Source organism: Trachypithecus francoisi, unplaced genomic scaffold, assembly GCF_009764315.1.
Source record: "Trachypithecus francoisi isolate TF-2019V2 unplaced genomic scaffold, Tfra_2.0 Lachesis_group7, whole genome shotgun sequence".
NCBI classification, from domain to species: domain Eukaryota; kingdom Metazoa; phylum Chordata; class Mammalia; order Primates; family Cercopithecidae; genus Trachypithecus; species Trachypithecus francoisi.
The window spans coordinates 15,576,117-15,597,631 of NW_022681472.1; the positions used below are offsets into that span (position 1 = coordinate 15,576,117).

Below are 21,515 nucleotides of genomic sequence, written 5' to 3' on the forward strand. Positions count from 1 at the left end.
TCATCCTTCACACTTGGGTTGCCTCTGAGGAGGACATAACAGATTCCACACCTCTCTTGAGAAAGAGTTCTGTCATTCATCCTTATCCTAAAACTCAAAGGAGAAGAAAGCAAATTGGTGCAACAATATTTACTTGTTTGGTTGGTTCTTCATTTAATGACTTGTTCCAAAAAGGATTTAAGGCTGCTTATGTCAAGGTACATACAATACAGTCAGACAGCATAAATTAGGAAAAAGAACAAGGGGAAGCAAAGAAAGAGGCAGAAAACAGATGGAGAAATGAGGCTATCAGACACAATGGAGGTCATGGAGTCCTTGATAAAGGTGCCCCACAAATCTGCTCCCAAGCTTTCTACCAGCTCAAACAACAAAGACAAGCAACATCCAGAGCAAGAACTAACTTTAATTTTTTGAGTGGATACACTTCACATCAAGGAGAAGGGAAGTGAGATTCATGGCCTTTAGGATCACACTGTCATGCATGATTTTAGATTTTAGTGTTTGTCCTCAAAACTGGTCTGACTTACGTCACACAACAAATCCAAGGGGATAGTGTTATCATCAACCCCACAGACAGGGCAGAAAAGTGGGATGAGAGGGGCTAAGTGTAACCTGCCACAGTCAGCCACCTAGCAGGCTCCAGGACAGGACCTGGAACTCGAATCTTCTGACCCACATTCCAGGGGTGAGGCAGGGATAGGGAAACCCAAATGTCAGTATCTGTGAGCATGAACTAAAAAACAATGACTTATCTAAGCCTAGATTTATAAACTGAAGCTGCTCCTTGGAGAACTGCACCTCATCCTATTTCCCAGAATAATCTAAAAACTTTTAATACACGGATCAGAAAGGTTTGTAGATACTCAGAACCACAGTGCAAGCTCACTTCACCTTCCTCTCCAATAAACATCCATTCTGTGGATTTAAGAACATATGAAATGTTTTCTAAATAACCTCACAACTCATTCCTTTCTCTTGGCTGTCCAAATTTGGTCTTAAGAAAAACCAGGACTGAGACTAGGAGTCTACCCACTGTGTACCCCAACTCTCACACCAAAAAGGAAAAAGAGAATGAGAAAATACACCCCTCGCCACCCCCAGCAACAGTGGGACCCAAGGCCTCAGCGGGTGAGCTCTATAACACCACTTCTAAAACAAAGCGATAAAACTGTTCTAGAAAAGGCTCAGCTCCACATGGCTAAGGAAGAAGAAAGAGGAGCGTCATGAAATGAAGCACATGTGAAATGGGAAAGAGGATTTTTAAAACTCCTTCCCCAAAACCCCTTTATCACATACACTCAGAACACACACACACACACACACACACACAAAGGCAACATGGTATTTCTATTTTTTTTTTTTTTTTTTTGCCTTAAATATTTTATTTGAAATTGACACACAAATGCATACTAATTTGCCAGTTCTTTAAGGCAGAGCTGTATCAGGAACTCTTGGCTGTGAGAAACAAGTTATATTTTGCTTTTTTTTGAGACACTTTTGCTCTCGTTGCCCAGGTTGGAGTGCAACAGCTTGCTCTCGGCTTACTGCAACCTCCACCTTCTGGGTTCAAGTGATTCTCTTGCTTCGCCCCCATGAGTAGCTGGGATTACAGGCGTGTGCAACTACACCCGGCTAATTTTGTATTTTTAGTAGAGACGGGGTGCCTCCATGTTGGTCAGGCTGGTCTTGAACTCCTGACCTCAGGTGATCTGCCCGCCTCGGCCTCCCGAAGCGCTGGGATGACAGTCGTGAGCCACTGTGCCCAGCCGAAAGCCATGTTTTAGAGTGGCATAATCACACTGGGGCTTATTCTTCCCCCACTCCCATGAACAAAAGCCCACAGTTAGGCAGTTGCTGCCCTTGGCTCGCCGGCTTAGGGTCGTCAGGGGTACACATGGTATTTCTAAAACTGTTCTGTTACAGAGCAGTTTACTAGTTCTACTAGTAAACAGCAGTCTACTAGTACTGTCATATGGAAATGAATGATACAGCTTGTAGCTAGTCTTGACAGTGATTTCAGGGGACCATAAAGAGATCCACGCTTCAAAAACACATTCCCTGCATGACCAATGCTCAAAACTTCCTTAACAGCAATGAAGCCTTTCACTTAAACTTGGAGACAGTTTAAGTGAAACACTGTGGAAATTCAAACTGCATAGACCCATGTTTTGATAGGGAGAACTTCAAAATCCAGGGAAGTTTACTCATCCTTCCAACAGGTATTTTTTTGATCATCTACTACATTGTACCAGGTACTGTATTAAGTATTTACAATACATTGATTTTGACAAAACAGACAAACTTCCCTGGCCTTGCAGATCTTACATTCTATCGTGCTGAAGTGTAAATTCATATATTTTTCAAGATCGTATTTTTTCTGAGTCCTATCTGGTTACTACATCGCAGGTTTATTAACTGTCATGTCATGATACTCAATACAATTACAATAAAGTAGTTATATTCTATGGTATGAAAGGAACACTGAGAAGGGAAGTGTTTTGCCCCAGCCTGGTTCTCCAGGGAGAGGTGACAAAGAGGTGGCTGTCAGCCAGGAACCAGGCTCTGGGTACTTTTCACTGTTGCTGCAGATGAATAATCCAAAGTTAAACCACCTTAAAGTCACATAGCCACACAATGCCATAAAAAATGACAAAACTCTGAATTCAGGGTATTATGAGGTGCCAGGTAAGAGCATTACCTGTTCATCCCCCAAGAATGATTGTGTTTATGGACTAAAAATAAATAGCAGCTCTGTTTTATCCATCTGGTAACATCCTCTTCCAGCATTATTCTTCCTTTTTACTGCTTACATTTTTTTAAATAAAGAAACAAATCATCTCAGAAGGGGTAGCCTTTTCCTACATTTATCAAAATCAAATTTTGCTGAGTGATATTGGGTCACTACACGGCAGGTTTATTAGTTATGATGTCAGCTGGTTCAATAAAGTTACAATGAAAAACCATGAAACTCCTACTGATGACATGTTGAATATTTTTAGAAAAGGAACTTATAAAAAGAATATAAAATAAACTGATGCCATTGCCTCCATTTTCTTTAATGCTCTTTAATATGCTTGGCAATTACATTTATAAGACATAAACAAGAGCTCCCTGAGAAAGTTTCTGTAAGATTTGAAAACCCTATAAAGATGTGATGTATATACATTTATCTAAATCTATCTAAGCTTCTACAATCCTTTGCTGAAAACCAATTTACCAGATAATTCAAAGGCTAGCACTCAAGCCTTATTCCTTCTCTTCATTTGACTTCAATGCTAAGTTTTGAGATCAACTCGACGCCTGGCCCTGTGCTGACCACTGAGTGTACAAAGCGAGGAAGATCCAGCCTTGGTGTTGACTGGGCAGTCTCAGTGGTTGAAAGAGTAAACTGAATAGTCTAAATAGAACATATTAAGAGCAGGAAAGAGTAGCAGGAGGGCATCCAGCAAGGGACAAGCCAGTAACAAGCATGAATCATAAAGTCAGGGAAGATGTTCCCAAGAAGATACCAGTTCATCTGAGTCTTGAATAAGCTAACAGGTGAAAAGTGCATGCAGAGTAGAGCAAAGAGCCTAAGAAATAATCTTAGACATGAAGCAGTTTAAGTGTGTTCAAGGGAATAAAATCAAAAGTTAGCAACAGTCAAGGCAGGCATGAGGAGGAGACGTGTAGCCTATGCTTAGGAGCGGGGGTTTCTCCTGTCCGGAACCATCGAGGGCTTTTAATCAGGGGACTAACATGGTCATTTTTGCAATTTGAAGTATTATTCATGCAGTATCTGCAGATGACAGAATAACAAACGGTAAGCCTACCCAGTTAGAAAGCTGCTATCATGCCCAATCACAGAAGGTGAGGCCAGGAGATAGAGAAGCATACAGAGCCATACCTCCAGCACAGAGGAAGCCCCACACCAGTGGGTCCCTGGTACACCACCTGAAGGATCCAAAGGATTCATTCTTATTTATTTATTTATTTACTTACTTACTTATTTTTGAGATGGAGTCTTGCTCTGTCATCCAGGCTGGAGTCCAGTGGTATGATCTCAGCTCACTGCAACCTCCGCCTCCCAGGTTCAAGTGATTCTCCTGCCTCAGTCTCCTTAGTAGCAGAGATTATAGGTGTGTATCACCACGCCTGGCTAATTTTTGTATTTTTAGTTAGAGACAGGGTTTCACCATGTTGGCCAGACTGGTCTTGAACTCCTGACCTCAAGTGAGCCACCTGCCTTGGCCTCCCAAAGTGCTGGGATTATAGGCATGAGTCACCATGCCCAGCCCCAAAGGGTTCATTCGTAATGGGTTTAAAGACTTTATAACCTCAGAGTAACTTTTAAGAAATTCCAATTTTATCTCTAAAACTTCCCCAAAATAGTAATATTTAGCTCTTTTTTTAGCATTTGAGGCCTTAAAAGCAAAAATTTTTCAATATTTTTAAACTGTCCTTGGCTGTTAACCTATAGCTCTATTAAATATCTTCAGCTCTTAAGGGTAAAGATCATAACAATAGCACGGAGAGCAGGCCGGGCAAAGTGAAGCACATGCAAAGTGATGCAGATGACACCAACTAACCAGGTAATTCAAATGAACCGAAGTTATCCAATAATAAATACAGTAATTAGTCCAGCCAGGTACAGTAGCTCACACCTGTAATCCCAGTTCTAAGGGAAACCAATGCGAGAGGATCACTTGAATCCAGGAGTTCATGACCAGCCTGGGTAACATAGCAAGACCCCTGCCTCTACCAAAAATTTAAAAATTATCTGGGCATGGTGGCAGGCCTGTAGTCTCAGCTACCAGAAAAGCTGAGATGGGCAGATTGCTTGAGCCTGGGACTTGGAGGCTGCAGTGAGCTATAATTGTACTCCAGCCTGGGCAACAGAATGAGACCTTGTCAAAAAAAAAAAGAAAAGAGAAAAGAAAAGAAAGAAGGAAAAAGAAAGTCAGCCCTGACTAAACAAAAAATACGGAGCCTCTTCTTCAGTGAAAATAATATTTAAGATATTTTTGACAATTTCATCTTTAAATCAGCAAGGTTGCTAAGAAACACTGTAAAAAGTTGTCATGTTTGTGGGGGAAAAGTAGGATTAATAATCATCACCATCTATCCTAAAATTAGTATTGAGAATTATAAGAGACCCAGAAGTAAAATATTCTAATTAAAGTTTCTATAATAAGTAACAGTGAAGGGCACAAATGACCTGTCTTGATTAGCAATTTCTCCCATAATGATGGTCCATTAAAAATGTCATTACCCTTAAGACATTGCTTGTAGTCAGCTGGAGTGACACTACTGCACAAGTGGTGTGGGCAGTCTCACACATTTTCTCACTACTTAAGTATCGAACCACTCAAGCTAGAAATCTGTAATTATTATTATTACTATTTTATTTTTTATTTATTTGTTTTTATTTTATTTATTTATTTTTTTTTTTTTTTTTTGAGACAGAGTCTCACTCTGTCACCCAGGCTGGAGTGCAGTGGCACGATCTCCGCTCACTCCAGGCTCCACCTCCCGGGTTCACGCCATTCTCCTGCCTCAGCCTCCCCAGTAGCTGGGACTATAGGCACCTGACACCATGCTTGGCTAATTTTTTGTATTTTTATAGCGACGGGGTTTCACCGTGTTAGCAAGGATAGTCTCTATCTCCTGACCTCGTGATCTGCCCGCCTCAGCCTCCCAAAGTGCTGGGATTACAGGTGTGAGCCACCGCACCGGGCTGAAATCTGTAATTAATTTTTATGCTTACAATCCTCTTTATACCACTGCAAAGATGTTTAATTTTAATTTGCCTGTGTACCCTAAATGTTAAGATTCCTGACAGTGACCCATTTGTCCTGCTGAGAAGCTAAATGATACATGTGGCAGCATTAATAAAATTCTCCATACTCCAGGAGATATCAGAACCAATAGTCTGGTCAGATCACCCTGGAATGCAATGCTTGCTTCGACTCCGTGTTAGGAGGGAGGGACTCTGCTACCTTGAAATTTGCCCAGAGTAGAGGTAGAAGAATAGTGACAGGATCCGAAACTGGGGGCTGCATCCCAGCCATCTCTCTCCACTGATCTCCTCCACTCCCTTGCTCCACATAACCAACCCATGACATTCTCTAGACTGCATTGCAGAGATCACTCCTGTGTCTTCCCCTCTTTTTCCACTGACTCCAATACCTGTGGTTTTGGTTGAGTCTTTTGTACTAACCTTCAAACTGGCTCACACTGTCTCCCAGATCCCATCTCATTAAGTGCTGCCAGCTTGATTTTCTTAAAGCAATGTTCTAATTATGACTTTATCCTACAAAAAAAAAAAAAAAAAAGAAAGGTTCTACTCTTCTCTGTGCAGGGTCCCTCATGAATTTGCTCCAAAATACCCTCTCTATTCTACTTCCTGTTAACCACTTTTATCATGAACAAAATCTTCTCTTCCAGACATACTGAAGGATTACCTTTCCTTGTACAAACCTCTAGAACTTCCTATATCTGTGTCCTTTTTGCAAGCTGTCCCTTCTTCCCACACACCCCAGGCTCCCCATATACAAATGCTATTCATCCTTCAAGGATTATTTCAAATGCTCTTTCCTCCACAAATCCTTCCCTAAAAATTTCCACCAAAAATAATCTCTCCCTGTATAGCTATAATATATTCTATGACCTACCATTGTATCCTCCTTGAGGGCAGGCTTTGGATCTGATTTATACTTACCTTATCCAAAGCATGTAACTATTTGCAAAAGATGAAACAAAGATTACCAACCGCACCCTGCAGGCCAGATGAAACCAGTGAACATGTACGTTGAGTTCACAGGTGCACATCTCCAGCTTCTCCTAACAGATTAAACATCTGGCAAACTAGGCCTGCTCTCTGCAGCTTGCCAGTTCCTGCAGTCCCCATCAGCCCCTACTGTCTTGTCTGCTGACACTGCAGATGAAGCAGAGGGTCAGTAGCTATTTACAATCTCTTGCTCTCCTGGTTGCTCTCATGTATAGTATTATATATGCCTGGGTCTAAAAGACAACTGAGTCTATAACTCCCATAGTAAAGTTTCAATAAAATAAGTATTGAGGAACGAAAGACTGTCATGTGAGCAACAGCTGAAAGAACTAAGAATGTCTGAAAAGAAAAATGGCAACTGCATGTTATCACTGTAGTATCTGAAAGGATGTCAATGTGGAAGTATAATTATATTTGTTCTAAGTAGGTCCAGAGACCTAAAAGAGAAACAATGGCTGAGAAAATAGAACTTTCTGAATTTTGGAATTGCTCAAAAGCAAAATGGGTTTTCTTGTGAGAAACGGATTTCCTTCCCTGAGCTATTCAAGCTGCCCACCCACTTGCCAGGGGGTCTGAGATGGGAGGCTGCACTGGCCCATGCCACTCCGAGAGCCTGTCGCTGCAGCCCCTTTTCTAAGCTCCTTTGCTGTCTTATGGAACACAGAAGACGAACAAAGCAGCACACAGTCTATGCAGATGCACTGCTCATGGGGTACATGCAAGAGAAGATGGTTCAGGAGGAAACCTTAAGAAACCCTGTTACTGAAGCACAGTGGAACATGAAGCACCAGCAGAAAAAAGGCAGTCAAAATTAGGAAGAAGCGTCAGGCAACTGTGTGGTCCAGAGACTAACAGGAGAGAGAACTTCCAAAATTTCCATTTCCAGTGCAGCAAAGTTAAAGTCCTGTAAGAATAAAAAATGCCCATTGGGCCGGGCGCGGTGGCTCAAGCCTGTAATCCCAGCACTTTGGGAGGCCGAGACGGGCGGATCACGAGGTCAGGAGATCGAGACCATCCTGGCTAACACGGTGAAACCCCATCTCTACTAAAAAAAACCTAGCCGGGCGAGGTGGCGGGCGCCTGTAGTCCCAGCTACTCGGGAGGCTGAGGCAGGAGAATGGCGTAAACCCGGGAGGCGGAGCTTGCAGTGAGCTGAGATCGGCCACTGCACTCCAGCCTGGGCGACAGAGCGAGACTCCGTCTCCAAAAAAAAAAAAAAAAAAAAAAAAAAAAAAATGCCCATTGGATTTAGGGGATGATGATGAGTTCATCAGTGACCTTGGCTTGAGAAGTTCCAGCAGAGAGGGATGGGGGCAGGGGCTCACGTCCCTGAAAAGCCTTAAATTTATATTAAGGCAGTAACTCCAGATGGGATTATATATACAGGAACAATGTCATGACGATTATGTTAAACGTTTTAGTTTGATAAGTCTAAGCATTTAAATTATACAACTGTTTTAAACCTTTTTGGCCATTCTTTATGATTTGTTAATACAAACAGAGCAAAAATAAAAAAATAAAACAAAATAACCCAGGTCAAAGACAGCCTCAGGGAGGGCTGAGGTTTTAGCACAGTGGTTTTATGAAGTCAGCTTTAATTTCTAAAAAGAACTGTGCTTCTTGTGTGGATTTTTTTTTTTTTTTAATTTAAGAAGACAGCATGCTGTATTTGCAGGGAGTACCTCCAGTTAGACAAGGAAGATTGCACTCAAATATTTATCCGCCCTCCCTCCTTAATTCTCACTAAATGGAAAGGGCACAACTTGCCAGAGCAACATCAACAAGACTGGAGAACAACAGCAAAAGAGGAATGCCCAAAAAATTGGGTGGCGGTGGGGGGTGGTGCTGGAAAGCAGACTGAAAGGTAATGAGTGATTCAGCAAAACAGAGAAAGCTAAAAGCTAAGTAAGTACAGGAAGAAGGCCACAAGAGGCAGGCAATTCCTACCACAGAACCCAGATGCTATGGTTTGAATGCCTGCATCCCCCTCCAAAATCCATGTTGAAACTGAATACCCAATGCAACAGTATAAGATGTCCAGGAGGTGATTGGGTAAATGGGATGAGAGCTCTGCTCTAAGAATGGGATGAGGCTCTTATAAAAGGGCTCCAGGGAGCCTGTTTGACCCTTCTGCCTCACATCATGTGAGGACATAGCACCGAAGCACCATGTGCAGAGCAGAGGAAGACCCCTCACCAGACACTGAATCTGTCAGCACCTCGATCATGGACTTCTGAGTCTCCAGAACCAGGAGAAATAAATTTCTATTATTTATAAATTACCCATAACTCCACAATATTTTAGTATAGTAGCCAAACAGACTAAGACATCAGAAAGGACTCAGGAGGTGGGAGCAGTAGAGATACTTCTGAATGTGGCAGTGCAGAGTAGGAAACTGAAAACAGAAAAACCGATTTAAAGTTTTTAAAAGGAGCAGTTAAACCTCATCATGCATGGTCAGGCATGATATGATGATGAGATCCCTGGCAGAAGATGAAGGAAATGTGGACTTGCTAAATGGTGATAGTCTCCTGTCTGTGCCAACAACCAGAAAGCTGGTGGCCAACTTAAGCCATTCCCAACCCCAAAACAAAAACACAAACAGGAAACAAGCATATTCCAGTTAAACTGATATAAGCTACAAAGACTCTTCCAACAACATGGCCAGGTCCTTTCTTGATCATGGTACTGTGAAGCCCAACAGCCCTAAACCCCTGCCCAGGTGCACAGAGCTTCTGATCTGCTTCCTAGACTCATTCTTAAATATGAACAAAGAGCCAAAGATCACTGGCATTTGAGGAGAACCTCCGAAATAAAAGAGGGATACCAATATAAATAGAAAAAGAAACCCAGAGTAAACAGAGACAGGCAGGGATAGAAAAGAAGCAATATAGAAAAGAATGAAGAAAGATCATAAATTCATGAAATAAATACTGGATGTTGTATTTTTTTAAAAAAAGGTTTTTAATTGCAGCATAAGTTCCATGTTTTGAAATTAAAAACAAGAAAGCAAAAAGTAAGAGTCAATCAAAAGACTAAACGATTAAAAATTGCAGAAATCTACTAGAAAGTAGAAGAGAACAGGAAGAAGAAAGTGGGAGTTACCGAAAGAAGAGGAAAAAACGAAAATACAAAATTTACCAATGAAATAATATGAGAAATACAAGAAAATTTCTGGTAAATAAAAGACACAATTATCTTGACTGAAAAATCCTACCAAGTGCCCAGCATATAGTGCAGAAACAATCCCACCAAGGCATATGGTTGTAACACTTCAAAACAACAGCAGTAAAGAAAACACTGTAAAAGGTTCCAGAAAGGAAAAAAGAGAAAAGATACACAGAGGGGGTTGAGAAGCAGAATGGCGCTAGATCTTTCAACCTCAACGCTGGAAGCTGGAAGCATTGTAACCATGATGTCAAACATAAAACGACATCAAGAATACTTCTAACCCAGACTGCTACTCCAGCCTAACTCCAATCAAGTGTGAAGTATAATAAAGACACTTATAGACACCTAGGCATCCAAGCATGTAGCCCTCACTTGCTCCTTTTCACAGGAAGTTCCTGGAACATGAACTGTAGAAGCGAATAAACCAAGAAATTCCCTGAGATGAGGGAGCAACTCAAAAAAGAGGATGGCACAGCATTCCAGGAACATTCAATCTAATACAGGAGACAAATGAGGGGACTTCCACGGCATCCAGGAAACATCCGATCTAACACAGGAGACAAATGAGGGGACCTCCCAGGTGTGAGGTCCACGGAGCTGCAGGAAGAGGCTGTAAGAGAGGCCTGGAGAGCAGAAAGGAAAAGCAACCTCCACAGGGAAAAAGAAAGGACGAGGAGGATCAAGGGAGGGAAGACAACCTGATGCAGGTAAATGTCCTAAGAGAAGATCTGTCATATGTCTGAGAGTTTGGAAATTAATTACTGACAGATAAAAAATTCAATTAACAAAAATGCATTAACTCCAGGAAAATACAAAACATTGTTTAATAAGTGAGACAAAATATAATCTCAGCTGGAAACAATAGTTGCAGTTGTAATAATAAAAACACTGAGTATTAATTTAAATGAAAATGAATTTAAGTAGACTCCAGGGGAATGAGGCATGAGAAATTACTGTACACTATTTGGGTGACAGTTACACTAAAAGCCCAGACTCCACCACTATGCAATATATCCAAGAAACAAAACTGCACTTGTACCCCTTAAATCTAAACAGATTTTTAAAATTAAGTACACTGTGATAATGAAAGTGAAATCATAAGAAAGAGGACAATAAGAAAACTGGCCTCGTCCAAGCGCTGTGGCTCACACCTGTAATCCCAGCACTTTGGGAGGCCGAGGTGGGCGGATCACCTGAGGTCAGGAGTTCGAGACCACCCTGACCAACATGGTGAAACCCCGTCTCTACTAAAAATACAAAAAAAAAATTAGCTGGGTGTGGTGGCAGGCGCCTGTAATTCAAGCTACTTAGGAGGCTGAGGCAAGAGAATCAATTGAACCCAGGAGGCGGAGATTGCAGTGAGTCAAGATTACACCATTGCACTCCAGCCTGGGTGACAGAGCGAGACTCTGTCTCAAAAAAAAAAAAAAAAAGAAAGAAAGAAGGAAAATTGGCCTCATCTTCCACAGTAGAGAGTTCACACATAGCTTACGTATCAAAGCATAACAGCATTATTACATTCTTACATTCTTGGAGGTAACCACAAAAGAAACAGCTAGAAAGTTTCAAAGTAGTTGTCACTAGGGAACAGCAACTGTAGGTGGGGAACAGTAGGGTATAACCACAGGCAGAAAGAGTATTATTCAACTTTTTTTTTTTTGAGACACAGTTTTGCTTTTGTCACCCAGGCTAGAGTGCAATGGCGCAATCTCGGCTCACTGCAACCTCCGCCTCCCAGGTTCAAGCGATTCTCCTGCCTCAGCCCCGCAAGCAGCTTTTTAAAATTATTTTTTATTTTTTTATTCTTTTTTGTATTTTTAGTAGAGGTGGGGTTTCACCATGTTGGTCAGGGTGGTGTTGAACTCCTGATCTCCAGTGATCTGCCCACCTCGGCCTCCCAAAGTGCTAGGATTACAGGTGTCAGCCATCACACCCGGCCTATTTAACTATTTTTTTTATATTCTATTTCAATAAAGATAAAATATTATTTAAATAAGTGAATGACAGGGTATTTAGAGCTTACAAACGATTCCTCTGAGGAGCTTAAATATCCTAGGGGAAAAAGCAACTACTCAAGACATGGTATTTTGGTTACTTTTCTTGAGTTTGCAGAAATATTAGAAGGGAAGGAACAATAAGGAGGAAATTATTACCATGACAGAGAGGAGAAGAGGAATCTGAAAGAGGAAGGTCTCCAGGGAGGCAGGAAAAAAGGGCTCTGGATCATGAGTGTCCAAATCAGGCCTAGACAGAAATGCAGACAGTTCTTCTTCAGCAGGCAGGGGTGAAAGGAGGAAGAGAAAAGCACAAAATGCTAAGTGAGGAAGAAACACACTTCATGGTGAGAGGGCCCAGATATTGGTCCACAGTCTCTGTTTTAGAGTGAGGCAGAAGATTAAAGAAAATTGTGAGTGTTTGAGAAGGTAGCAGAAGAAAATGGTAAATTCAACTTGATGAAGTGAATTTGATCTCAGAGCAAGACTAGTCACACACAGATGCAGTGGAGTACATGTGCTTAGTCATTCCTCTCTGCTCCCACAACCCTTTGTAACACTTGCCACATCATGTGTACACTAGCACTTTAAAGAACTGGGTTTTCACTAGGCTACAAATCCTCAAGAACTGTCTTATCCATTTATATGCAACCAATATTCATCATGGCACCTGACATGAAATGTATTTTTGTTTTGTAGATACATAAACATTCATTTCCAGAAGTTCAAAGCATCTCAACATATCCACACACATGTACTTCTTTAAATTGCTTTCTATATGCCAGAACAGCCAGCATTCAATAATTTTACAATATCCTTTCAAAAAAATACATAATGTCCCATCAAAGCTAAAAGCACACCCCCAAAAAAATTGTAATTAAAGTTGAAATTTACATCTTAAACTGACTCTAAGTACATATGAAGCCCAGAAACTCTTTTGGGCAATGCTCACATGCTGACTAAACTCACAACAGCAAGGAAGACGACATGAATCTATGACTATCTCATGGATTCTAAATTAAAGCTTAGAAATATTTACAATGAATAAAATAAATCCATAGTTGGAAATCAACAGCTGCCTTGATTAATAACAAACCTAAAGATTTTATGGTTTGAGGTATCAACTTTATTGACTTGGAATTAATGTTTGAGCACAGTCTCTATTTATCAAGCACATCCTAATATTTCAACATACTTTAATTTTTCCCAAAAGAAAAAGATAGTTATTACTCACTATGAAATGCATGCTATTAATGCTACATTTTTTAAAAATCTGATTTCCTCTTTCCTACAATAAAGCCAAAAACTGATTTCCTTGGTAATTACCTAACACCTTTTCCACAGAACATTTCAGATCCATCTCAAATAGGTTTGCAAGGGGTGGGGGAGGTTTCATGGGATGTAACTTAAATAAATAAATAAATAAAAGCAAGAGGTTTGTTTACCATTTAAATCTCTGACTGAGTTTAAAGGGTTTTTTTTACTGTTACTAGTTAAAATTATTTTCGGCAAATTAATACAGTAGAGAAAATTAACCTGAGAAGTCTACCCCGAAGCCACATTACGTCAATAAATCCTAATCTTTGGTTTCATAAAGTAGCAAAACAGAATTATGATTATCTAAGTGATTTAAGCTAACCAACAATGTTGGACAAAATGTAGATCAGTGCACCCGCATGTACCTGTCCTCATATTTCACAAGGTATAAGGTGATCAAACCAACGTTGTTCCAGTAACATCGTAAGACGCAGAACAACCGACTAATAATCTTCATAATTTCACCCTTTTATCCTTTCAAAATTGTTTCAGAAGGTAATTCCCAAAAATGCTTTATATTATAATATAAAGGTATCCTGAAAATAGAGATATGTCAGTTGTACTTTTTAAATTGTGCAAGTTAAATCACAGTTCGATAACTCCATGCTGACTTCTAGTTTAAAAGACCACACAAACACATTTTCTAAAATACCTGATTTTGACTTCAGGATAACCTGAATGGTATGTCCATCATTGGTGACTTCACAGTCTCGGCAGACCACATAATTTGGGGAGAGGCGGACATCCAGCAGTGAGGGGTCATACCTAGCCTCTCTTGAGTTTAGGTTAATAGGTGACTGGTATTCCCCATTAGCATCAGGAAACACCAGACCCCACTCAACACCTAAGAACAAAATGAAATAGATTAAAAACAGGTTAAAAAATAAGTTACAGTAAAATTTAACATGTAAAAACTAAACACTTAGAATCCTTGATATTATGAAGAGAGTAATGACACCATCACTATACAGATGAAATATGGTAATTCTGTTTTTGCATTCATTATTTGAATGATCTGATATTATCAAATACCATATACAAAATCCCGGACTAACAAAATATTCTATTTGTATTTGTCAACAAAGACATAATAATTTATGACTCTAGGAAATGTGGGTCATCTTTAAGTGATTAGAAAAAAAGAATACCAGAACAATTTCTTCTGCTCATTAGTTCAATTACATTCAGTACTTGGGAAATAGCTGTAACTTTAAACATACTTTGTGACAGTCAAAAACCCTAACTCTCATGCTAGTAAATAGACGCCCCTTATCAGAAATGCAAGTGTAGTATTTTAAAGTGTGCATACGTATATATCTATGTACATATATATTCCCATACTCTTTCCAAATTTTTTATAATTAAAATTATGTATTCTATATTGGTTTCAACATATGCAGTAAACATCAGCACTACTGGTTGGCTCTAATAGGAGCCCTAGGTCTTTAATAAATCTAGGAAACTCTAGTTTTTCAGAGTCAACCGCTTCTCGACAAACCCAATTACTCAGTCTGAAATTCACGACGTATTTTAGAAAGACGAGCGTTACTAGCAGGCTTCACGAAAAGACCAGAGGCAGAAACATTTTCTCCCCAAAGTCTTCAAGTCAAAAAAGAATTCTTAACACTAACACTGTCTTCCTCAGGTGTTAAGTAAAATGTACCGCTGCTCTTCTTGACTACTCAGAAGACATAAAAGGTACAGCCAGGGCTTGGAAGCTAGCCCGCCCTCCGGACCGCAGCAGGTGCGAACGCCGGCCCTGCGGAAGGCTCCCGGGCCACAGCTAAGGCGGCGGGAGAAGGCAGGCGGCGGGAGAAGGCAGGCGGCGAGCACGCCTCCCTGGAACACCTCAAGCCCGAAACGCGCCAGGGGAGTGGGAAAGTGGCAGAGACCCCCGTGGGAAAGAGGGGACGTGGAAGTGCTCGGAGCGCGCGGCAGCAGCAGGACTCGAGTCCCGCGCTCGGCGAGACACTGACGCCGCCGCGGGACTCTGGACACCCCGACTCGTGGCCGCTTACCTTCCTCGTAGCCCCACTCCACACCCTCCTCCTCTTCCTCCTCATCCTCTTCCTTCTCGGGAAAGGCGACCGTATCTTCGATGAAGCTCAGGTCCGCCATGGGAAGGCCGCGGGGCCCCTCGGCGCTCTCGGCGGCGGTGCCTGCGCCTTCGCGGGGCTCGGGGCTGGAGCGGGAGTGGAGCGCGCGTGGGGGAGTGTGAGCGCGCGTGAGCCGCAATGTGGGTGCGAGCGCGCCTACGGGTGTGAACTGCAGTGTGAGTGCAAGCGGTCTTGCGTTCGGCCCGAGTGTTCCAGAGACCCGCGCTGGGAGCGCGTCCGGAGGCCCCAGCGGAGCGAGGGAGCCGCGGTGGCCTGGGGAGTGAGGGAGCCGCAGTGGCCTGGGGAGCGAGTGCCTGGCGAATTTTATACCCGGCCGGGGCGTGTCTGGCACGCGGGGATCCGCCCCCTTCTCTCTGTGGCCGCGGGGGCCCGGGAGCCGACAGTTAGAATGGGCCTTGGGCGACCAGTCCCTAGTCACGGAAACGTCGACGGATCCCCGTTCGCCCTTCCCCCGGGGTCGCCCCTGGCGCTTCCTCGCAGCGGCGACTCCTGCCCGGCCTCCCACGCCTTCCTTCCAGAAGCCCGCAAGTCTCCCAAGGTCAGCCCTCGGGACACCTGTGTGCCTGGCCTGGCCCAGAGGCTGCTCACCTATTTAGTTTCATCCGTACTCCAGGATACCAAAAAGAAGGGGTCCTGGAGGAGGGAGATGGGCTGCCATGGGTAGGAGAAAGGAGAGGGCTGGGAGACCCCATAACACGATAAAAAGAGGCTCTCCAGCGGAATCTTAGTATTTTCGGAGTATTTACTTTTTAAATCGTCCGTTCAGCATAGTGGAAACGAGTATGGAAATTTTTCCAAGAAAGTTCTATTAATTCCTAAAAACGTTTAAGGAAAAAAAAATGGTTGTAATCTGGAGAAGTAAAATATGATTTAGGGATTTCCTTTTTTTTTTTTTTTTTTCTTCAGAAAAGGGTATTATTTCAAAGGCAGGGCTAGCAGAAGGCAGTAGACAGAGGGTGTTCGGTGTCAGAGTCTGGGGCGCTGCTGCAGGCTCACCTGGCTGTGTGCACAGCTCCCAGTCACCTAGTGAAATTGTGTAAATAATGAAGTGCACACATTGCATAACAAACAGGAACTCTTCTGATCCAAAGAGGTGGCATTGTTACTCTTAAACGTGCTTCCCAGTCTAGTGACTTCAGCCCTCTGTTCCTGCGCCTTTTGGAAGCCCTGGTCAGTAACCCCTAAGTAAGTTAACTCCACATTTTTAGAAGATATATGTGCACAGTAAAATCGGGTTAGGACCTTAAGTACAATTTGTTTTTTATATGCTCTGGTCATTCATGAAGATGTCTATTTGCAGTTTGAATGGCCTGTTCCTAAATCACACCAACCTTATGAATGCATAATTCCTCAAATAAGGATGGAAATGATTTGTTTGGGAATGTTTAGGTTCTGTGCTCATATCCTTTACTGCCTGCTAAGCACCTCCACTTTTTAAAAAAACACCTCATAGCGTTTAAAAAAAAAAGCTATTACAGACTGCTCCAGAAAGTACACTGAGATGGAAAGAAGTTGGGGGAACCCTCAACTCACTCAATTCTGCCACTTTCTGGAAGGTTTAACCAAATAGATGGAAAGCTACTGGCCAACATTAGCTTGGAGGATAACCCGTGGATTTTAAGCATTCATATAATTTCTCTTTTCCTTAACTGTGCAAAGGACTGAACCAGTGTGAGAAACTAAATTCATTCTTGACTCACTGCATTCTGGGTGTTCTTTAGTGGACACTCGTTTGCATCTTTGCAAGCCTGGGTCTGGCAGACGCAGAAACCTACCCCAAAGCCAGAGCTATTAAAAATAATAAGCACTATCGAAAATATTAACTACTTTTCACTGCAGGTCTCCTAAAAGGAACATTTATTTTTCCTTTCTTGAAAACTTTTTTATAATCTTCTATTTAAGTTTCTTTTTAAAAGTATGTTCACATGTTAATCAAATGCCACAGCTAAGGAAGACCATACAAAGGCTATGAAGGACTTGGATAATAAAAGCACTGCCACTCTGAGCTCATCAGCAATGGCCTTTCTCCTCTGTCCCCCAAATGTGCCTAAGTGTGACATTGTAGCCATTGTGTGACCACCAACTGTGTTTAAAGTTTCAGGTGAATCATAGAGATGTTTATCAAACCAGAGGATGGTACAATCACCACGGTAAAAACGGAATTTTCTGTGAATCAATAGTGTGCCATATTTACAAAACATAGGCTGAACGATTGAATTGTTAGTGTTTACTTTACAGTAAAAAGACAATTTTGCATATAAATAGCAATGTATTACTATTCAAATATGCAATTGACTACTAGACAAACATACACTGGCCTATATTTGCTCTTTCTGAATTGTTCAGGATTATTTGTAGAATGTAACTCCTGTATGCAAGCCTAGGGTTCCCTGTCCAGCCACATATGAGCCAATCCTCTGAGCATCCAAATATTCAATTAATAGCCTTAATTGCTTTGAGACTATGGGGTTCAGATTTTTGCTAATTAACAGCACCTTAAGACCTTCTCTTCTCAGGTCCCTGCACTATATAACCACCAAAGATGGAATTTCTATTTCTAGTTATTATAAGGTGTCTGTCACTAAAAAAAAATCTAGACACACAGATCAAAGATATAGGCCAATTCTTTGTTTTACAAAATAGAACAAGCAAATCTAAATCCAATACCAGAGAATCTAAAAATATTCATACTCTGTATTATGAATATAAGTCCTCCATATAGTCCTCTATGATTTTTAATAGGCTTTCAGCCTAATATTATATTTGATCCCTTAAATTAACTTTATATTGCTCACTTTTAGTGCTTGCATAACTAAGGCCAAACTATATTAGTAGAACAATTTATTAAAACTAAGACCTATGTAACTAACTACCATTTGATACTAAGAGAATATAAATGGAAATATCTAAAAGGGACAAACTAATCTAGATGTCAGAGGAACCGAAGTACTAAGGTCGCTTCCCAGAGTCCGGAACCTAGACAGCCCTCTCCTATCTTTCCTCACTGCTTGTCTACCGTACCAAAGCTTTCTTATTGTGGCAGTGAGTCTAGGCCCTATAGTCATAAATATGACCTCCTCTCATGTGCACCTTATGCTCTGGGATCACCTCAAGGGTACAACTAACATATGCATGTCACATGGCTCCTATACAAACTGTAATTCATAAACTTCAACAGCAATGAATTGGGTTCCTTCATGTGCCCTGTTCTGCACTAGGCACTGTGGGAGAACCAAAAATAAAAATGAAATACTTTTCTGCTCTCAAGGAACTCATAGTTCTCTGGGGGGAGGAGAGGAGTAAATAACTATAATACAAGGCAATATGCAATATTAATATGTTAAATAGAAATGCAGGTACCACTACATCTAAGGAAGATGGAATTTTCATACTAATGGGAATGATTTAGAAAAGTTTCTTGGACAAGATGGCATTTGGGGCAAACTAGAGGAAATGGGTGGAGTTTGGGTGGGCAGTATGTGAGCAAATAACATTCCAGGTGTGAATAATGATGCCAAATCATGTAAGTGCTCATTGCAGATCTATTTGCTCCCTTAAATACCATCTGTGACTGCCAAAACCAATTCGGGTACACTAAAAATATGACTTCTCTAGACTTATGTCTCAAGTAAGGCACTTTTTCCTATGGTTGTTTAATTCCTTATGTCTAGTTTTTCTTCTGTCAGAAAAGACAGCAAAATTTTCTTCATTATATATATTTTGATTTCTGAAGATTTCAAACTTTGTTGATAAAAAAATTTAATTCTTCCTTTTAAATTAACTTTTTCAACTGATTAATCTTTTATTTCACCTGCTTAAAGATACATTTACAAGCCTCCTTTTTGTTTGACCTCTTCTTGGTCTTTTATCTTCAGAAACAAATGACTAGGGCTCCATGTAGTCATTGGAGATGACATCATTGTCTCTATCATTTGCTGCCCTTTCACTGCTTGACCATGTGACTTCTTTGACCAATTAAATATGAGTAGAGGTGGCATGCGCCATTTCCTAGAAGAAAGATTTAGGCGTTATCAAAAGCAGACATAGTAGCCCATCAGGTAAAGTAAGTTCAAGGGTAATTTTTATTTGCTCAAATGCTGTGTTTGCCTTCATCTTTTTCTTCAAAGAAAAAAAAAAGTACCTCTCTGGCCTGCAAAGAAACCAAATAGTCTAGTACCGAGTGTGCCCTTATCTTCACCTTGCAAATTTCTTAGACGCCCTAGGGCCCTGACAACTTCATGGCAGAATGAGAAAGCCCTTATCCATAGAAAATCCCGATCTTCTCTAAGAAACATGGACCGCAGCTCTCTTCCCCTCTCTCAGACCATACCAGTTATGCCTGAGGCCCTACATCAATTCAGCACCAAAATGACTTATGCTGATATAGGAATGTTTAAGATGTTATTACAATGTTATTACATTGGTGACTCCTAAGTCACCAAAAGCACTAGGGCACCTTCTGCCAAACAAAACCCCTTATGTGTTTAAGCCACAGAGGTTAAAGTTACCTCTTCTTAGTGCTTTCATGATGCCCTGTATAGATCTCTAAACCTGAAATTAAGATTATATTTTAATATGTATTTTATGACCTTCTCCTCTAAACAATGAACTCCCAAAGAGCAAGGCACTAGACACTGCGCGAGAACCAAAAAAAAAAAAAGAATAAAATACTGCTTCTGCACTCAAGAAATTCACAGTTCTCTGTGGGAGGAGGAGTAAATAATTTTAATTATTATAGCTATAATACAAGTAAATAATTATAACTATAATACAAGTAAATAATGATAATGCAAGAAATATGTTAAATAGAAATGCAGGTACCACTACATTTAAGGAAGATGGGATTTTCATACTAATGTGAATGATTCAGAAAAGTTTCTTGGAAAAGATGGCATTTGAGGCAAACTAAAGGAAAGGGTAGAGTTTGAGTGGGTGGCATGTGAGCAAATAATATTCCAGGTGTGAACAACGATGCTGCTTTGTGTGCCCCCATGTAGCACACGGTAGGCACTTAGGAATTTGTTTCCCTGTGCCATCAACCATACAGTGACCTGATTAGCCTGGATAAATATATTAGTGCAATAAAAATTGTGGTTACTAAGGTGGAAGCTTTCAAGGCACAGTAGAGCCACAAAAAAGGGGAGTGATCAAGTTTACCTCATGGCAGATGTGTCAATAGGGGCTTCATAAAGGAAGTGACATGGAAGCTGGGCCTTGGAAGATAAATCAGTGCTGCTTTACCCTCAGAAAGGGAAGGGGAGGAGGTAAAAAAACACATTCCTCAAAGCATGATGTAGACTGATAAGAAAAAAGAAGGAAAAAAAGAAAGGCATTCCAATAAAAACAAAGAACAAAAGCTCACATATAGAAGCCAGTGTGGGTTCACTCTTTTGATCAAGTTAATTTTCTTTTTTCCATGGTATTAATAAAAGGGAAAACAACATATTGAAATCGTATGTCTATGTTTGTTTTAGTGTTTTTTTAAAACATGTTTCAAAACAATAATGACATGAGATAAAATACAAAGCAGATGGAATGCTTAAGTCAGTGCCTGTTGTTGGCAGAACGGCAATACTGAAAATGTATTGGACCCTTGTTGACTTGAAGAGAAAATGTGTTGGACCTTGTTGACTTTAAGAGAAGGTGCCAAGTTAGAATAGCCTCAAGGTCACATCTATACCTTAGTTCCCACAGCTCACTCTGCCCTACAGCATGCTGTTGGCTGTCAAAGATGCTGCTATGCCTGATAGGCAAGACAGCAAACCAAAGCACAGGAAAATAAAAACTTGAGTGCTGTGGTCACCTCCAAAGATGGCTGCCCTATTTCCTGCCCTCAGTAGGCATGTGCTGTTCCTCCCATTTACAGGGGTGACTATTTCCCCTTGAAGTGGAATCACAGCTGGTTTTATGACTTGTTTCATCTCCATTGGACTGTCGTAGAGTGACACTATGCCAGTTTGGGGCTGAGCCTTTAAGAGGGCTGGACAATTTCTCTTTGCTCGCAAAAATCAGTCAACATGTAAGAAATCCTGAGATCACTATACTGTGAGGAAACCCAACCTAAGCCAGCCACAGGGAGTGAGAAGACATGAGGAGGAACGTGGAGGCACAGTCACGTGAGTAAAGCTCTCTCAGATCTTCCAACCC

At 41.2% G+C, this 21,515-nt stretch overlaps 1 protein-coding gene across 3 annotated transcripts in view; it reads right to left on the reverse strand.

Moving 5' to 3' along the window:
• CA8 (carbonic anhydrase 8) overlaps nucleotides 1-15,634 on the reverse strand; it is a 102,380-nt gene extending 86,746 nt beyond the window's left edge. For 2 of the 3 annotated variants that reach the window (XM_033202537.1, XM_033202538.1), the window contains exons 1-2: nucleotides 15,270-15,626; nucleotides 13,904-14,095 (exon numbers count right to left, since the gene is read on the reverse strand). In XM_033202537.1, coding sequence (XP_033058428.1) covers nucleotides 13,904-14,095; nucleotides 15,270-15,369 — 292 coding nt within the window. In that variant the 5' untranslated portion in view covers nucleotides 15,370-15,626. Of the gene's footprint in view, nucleotides 1-13,903; nucleotides 14,096-15,269 lie in introns of all 3 variants that reach the window. The other variant, XM_033202536.1, reaches the window with a different exon arrangement.
• Between the last annotated feature and the right edge of the window lie 5,881 nt (nucleotides 15,635-21,515).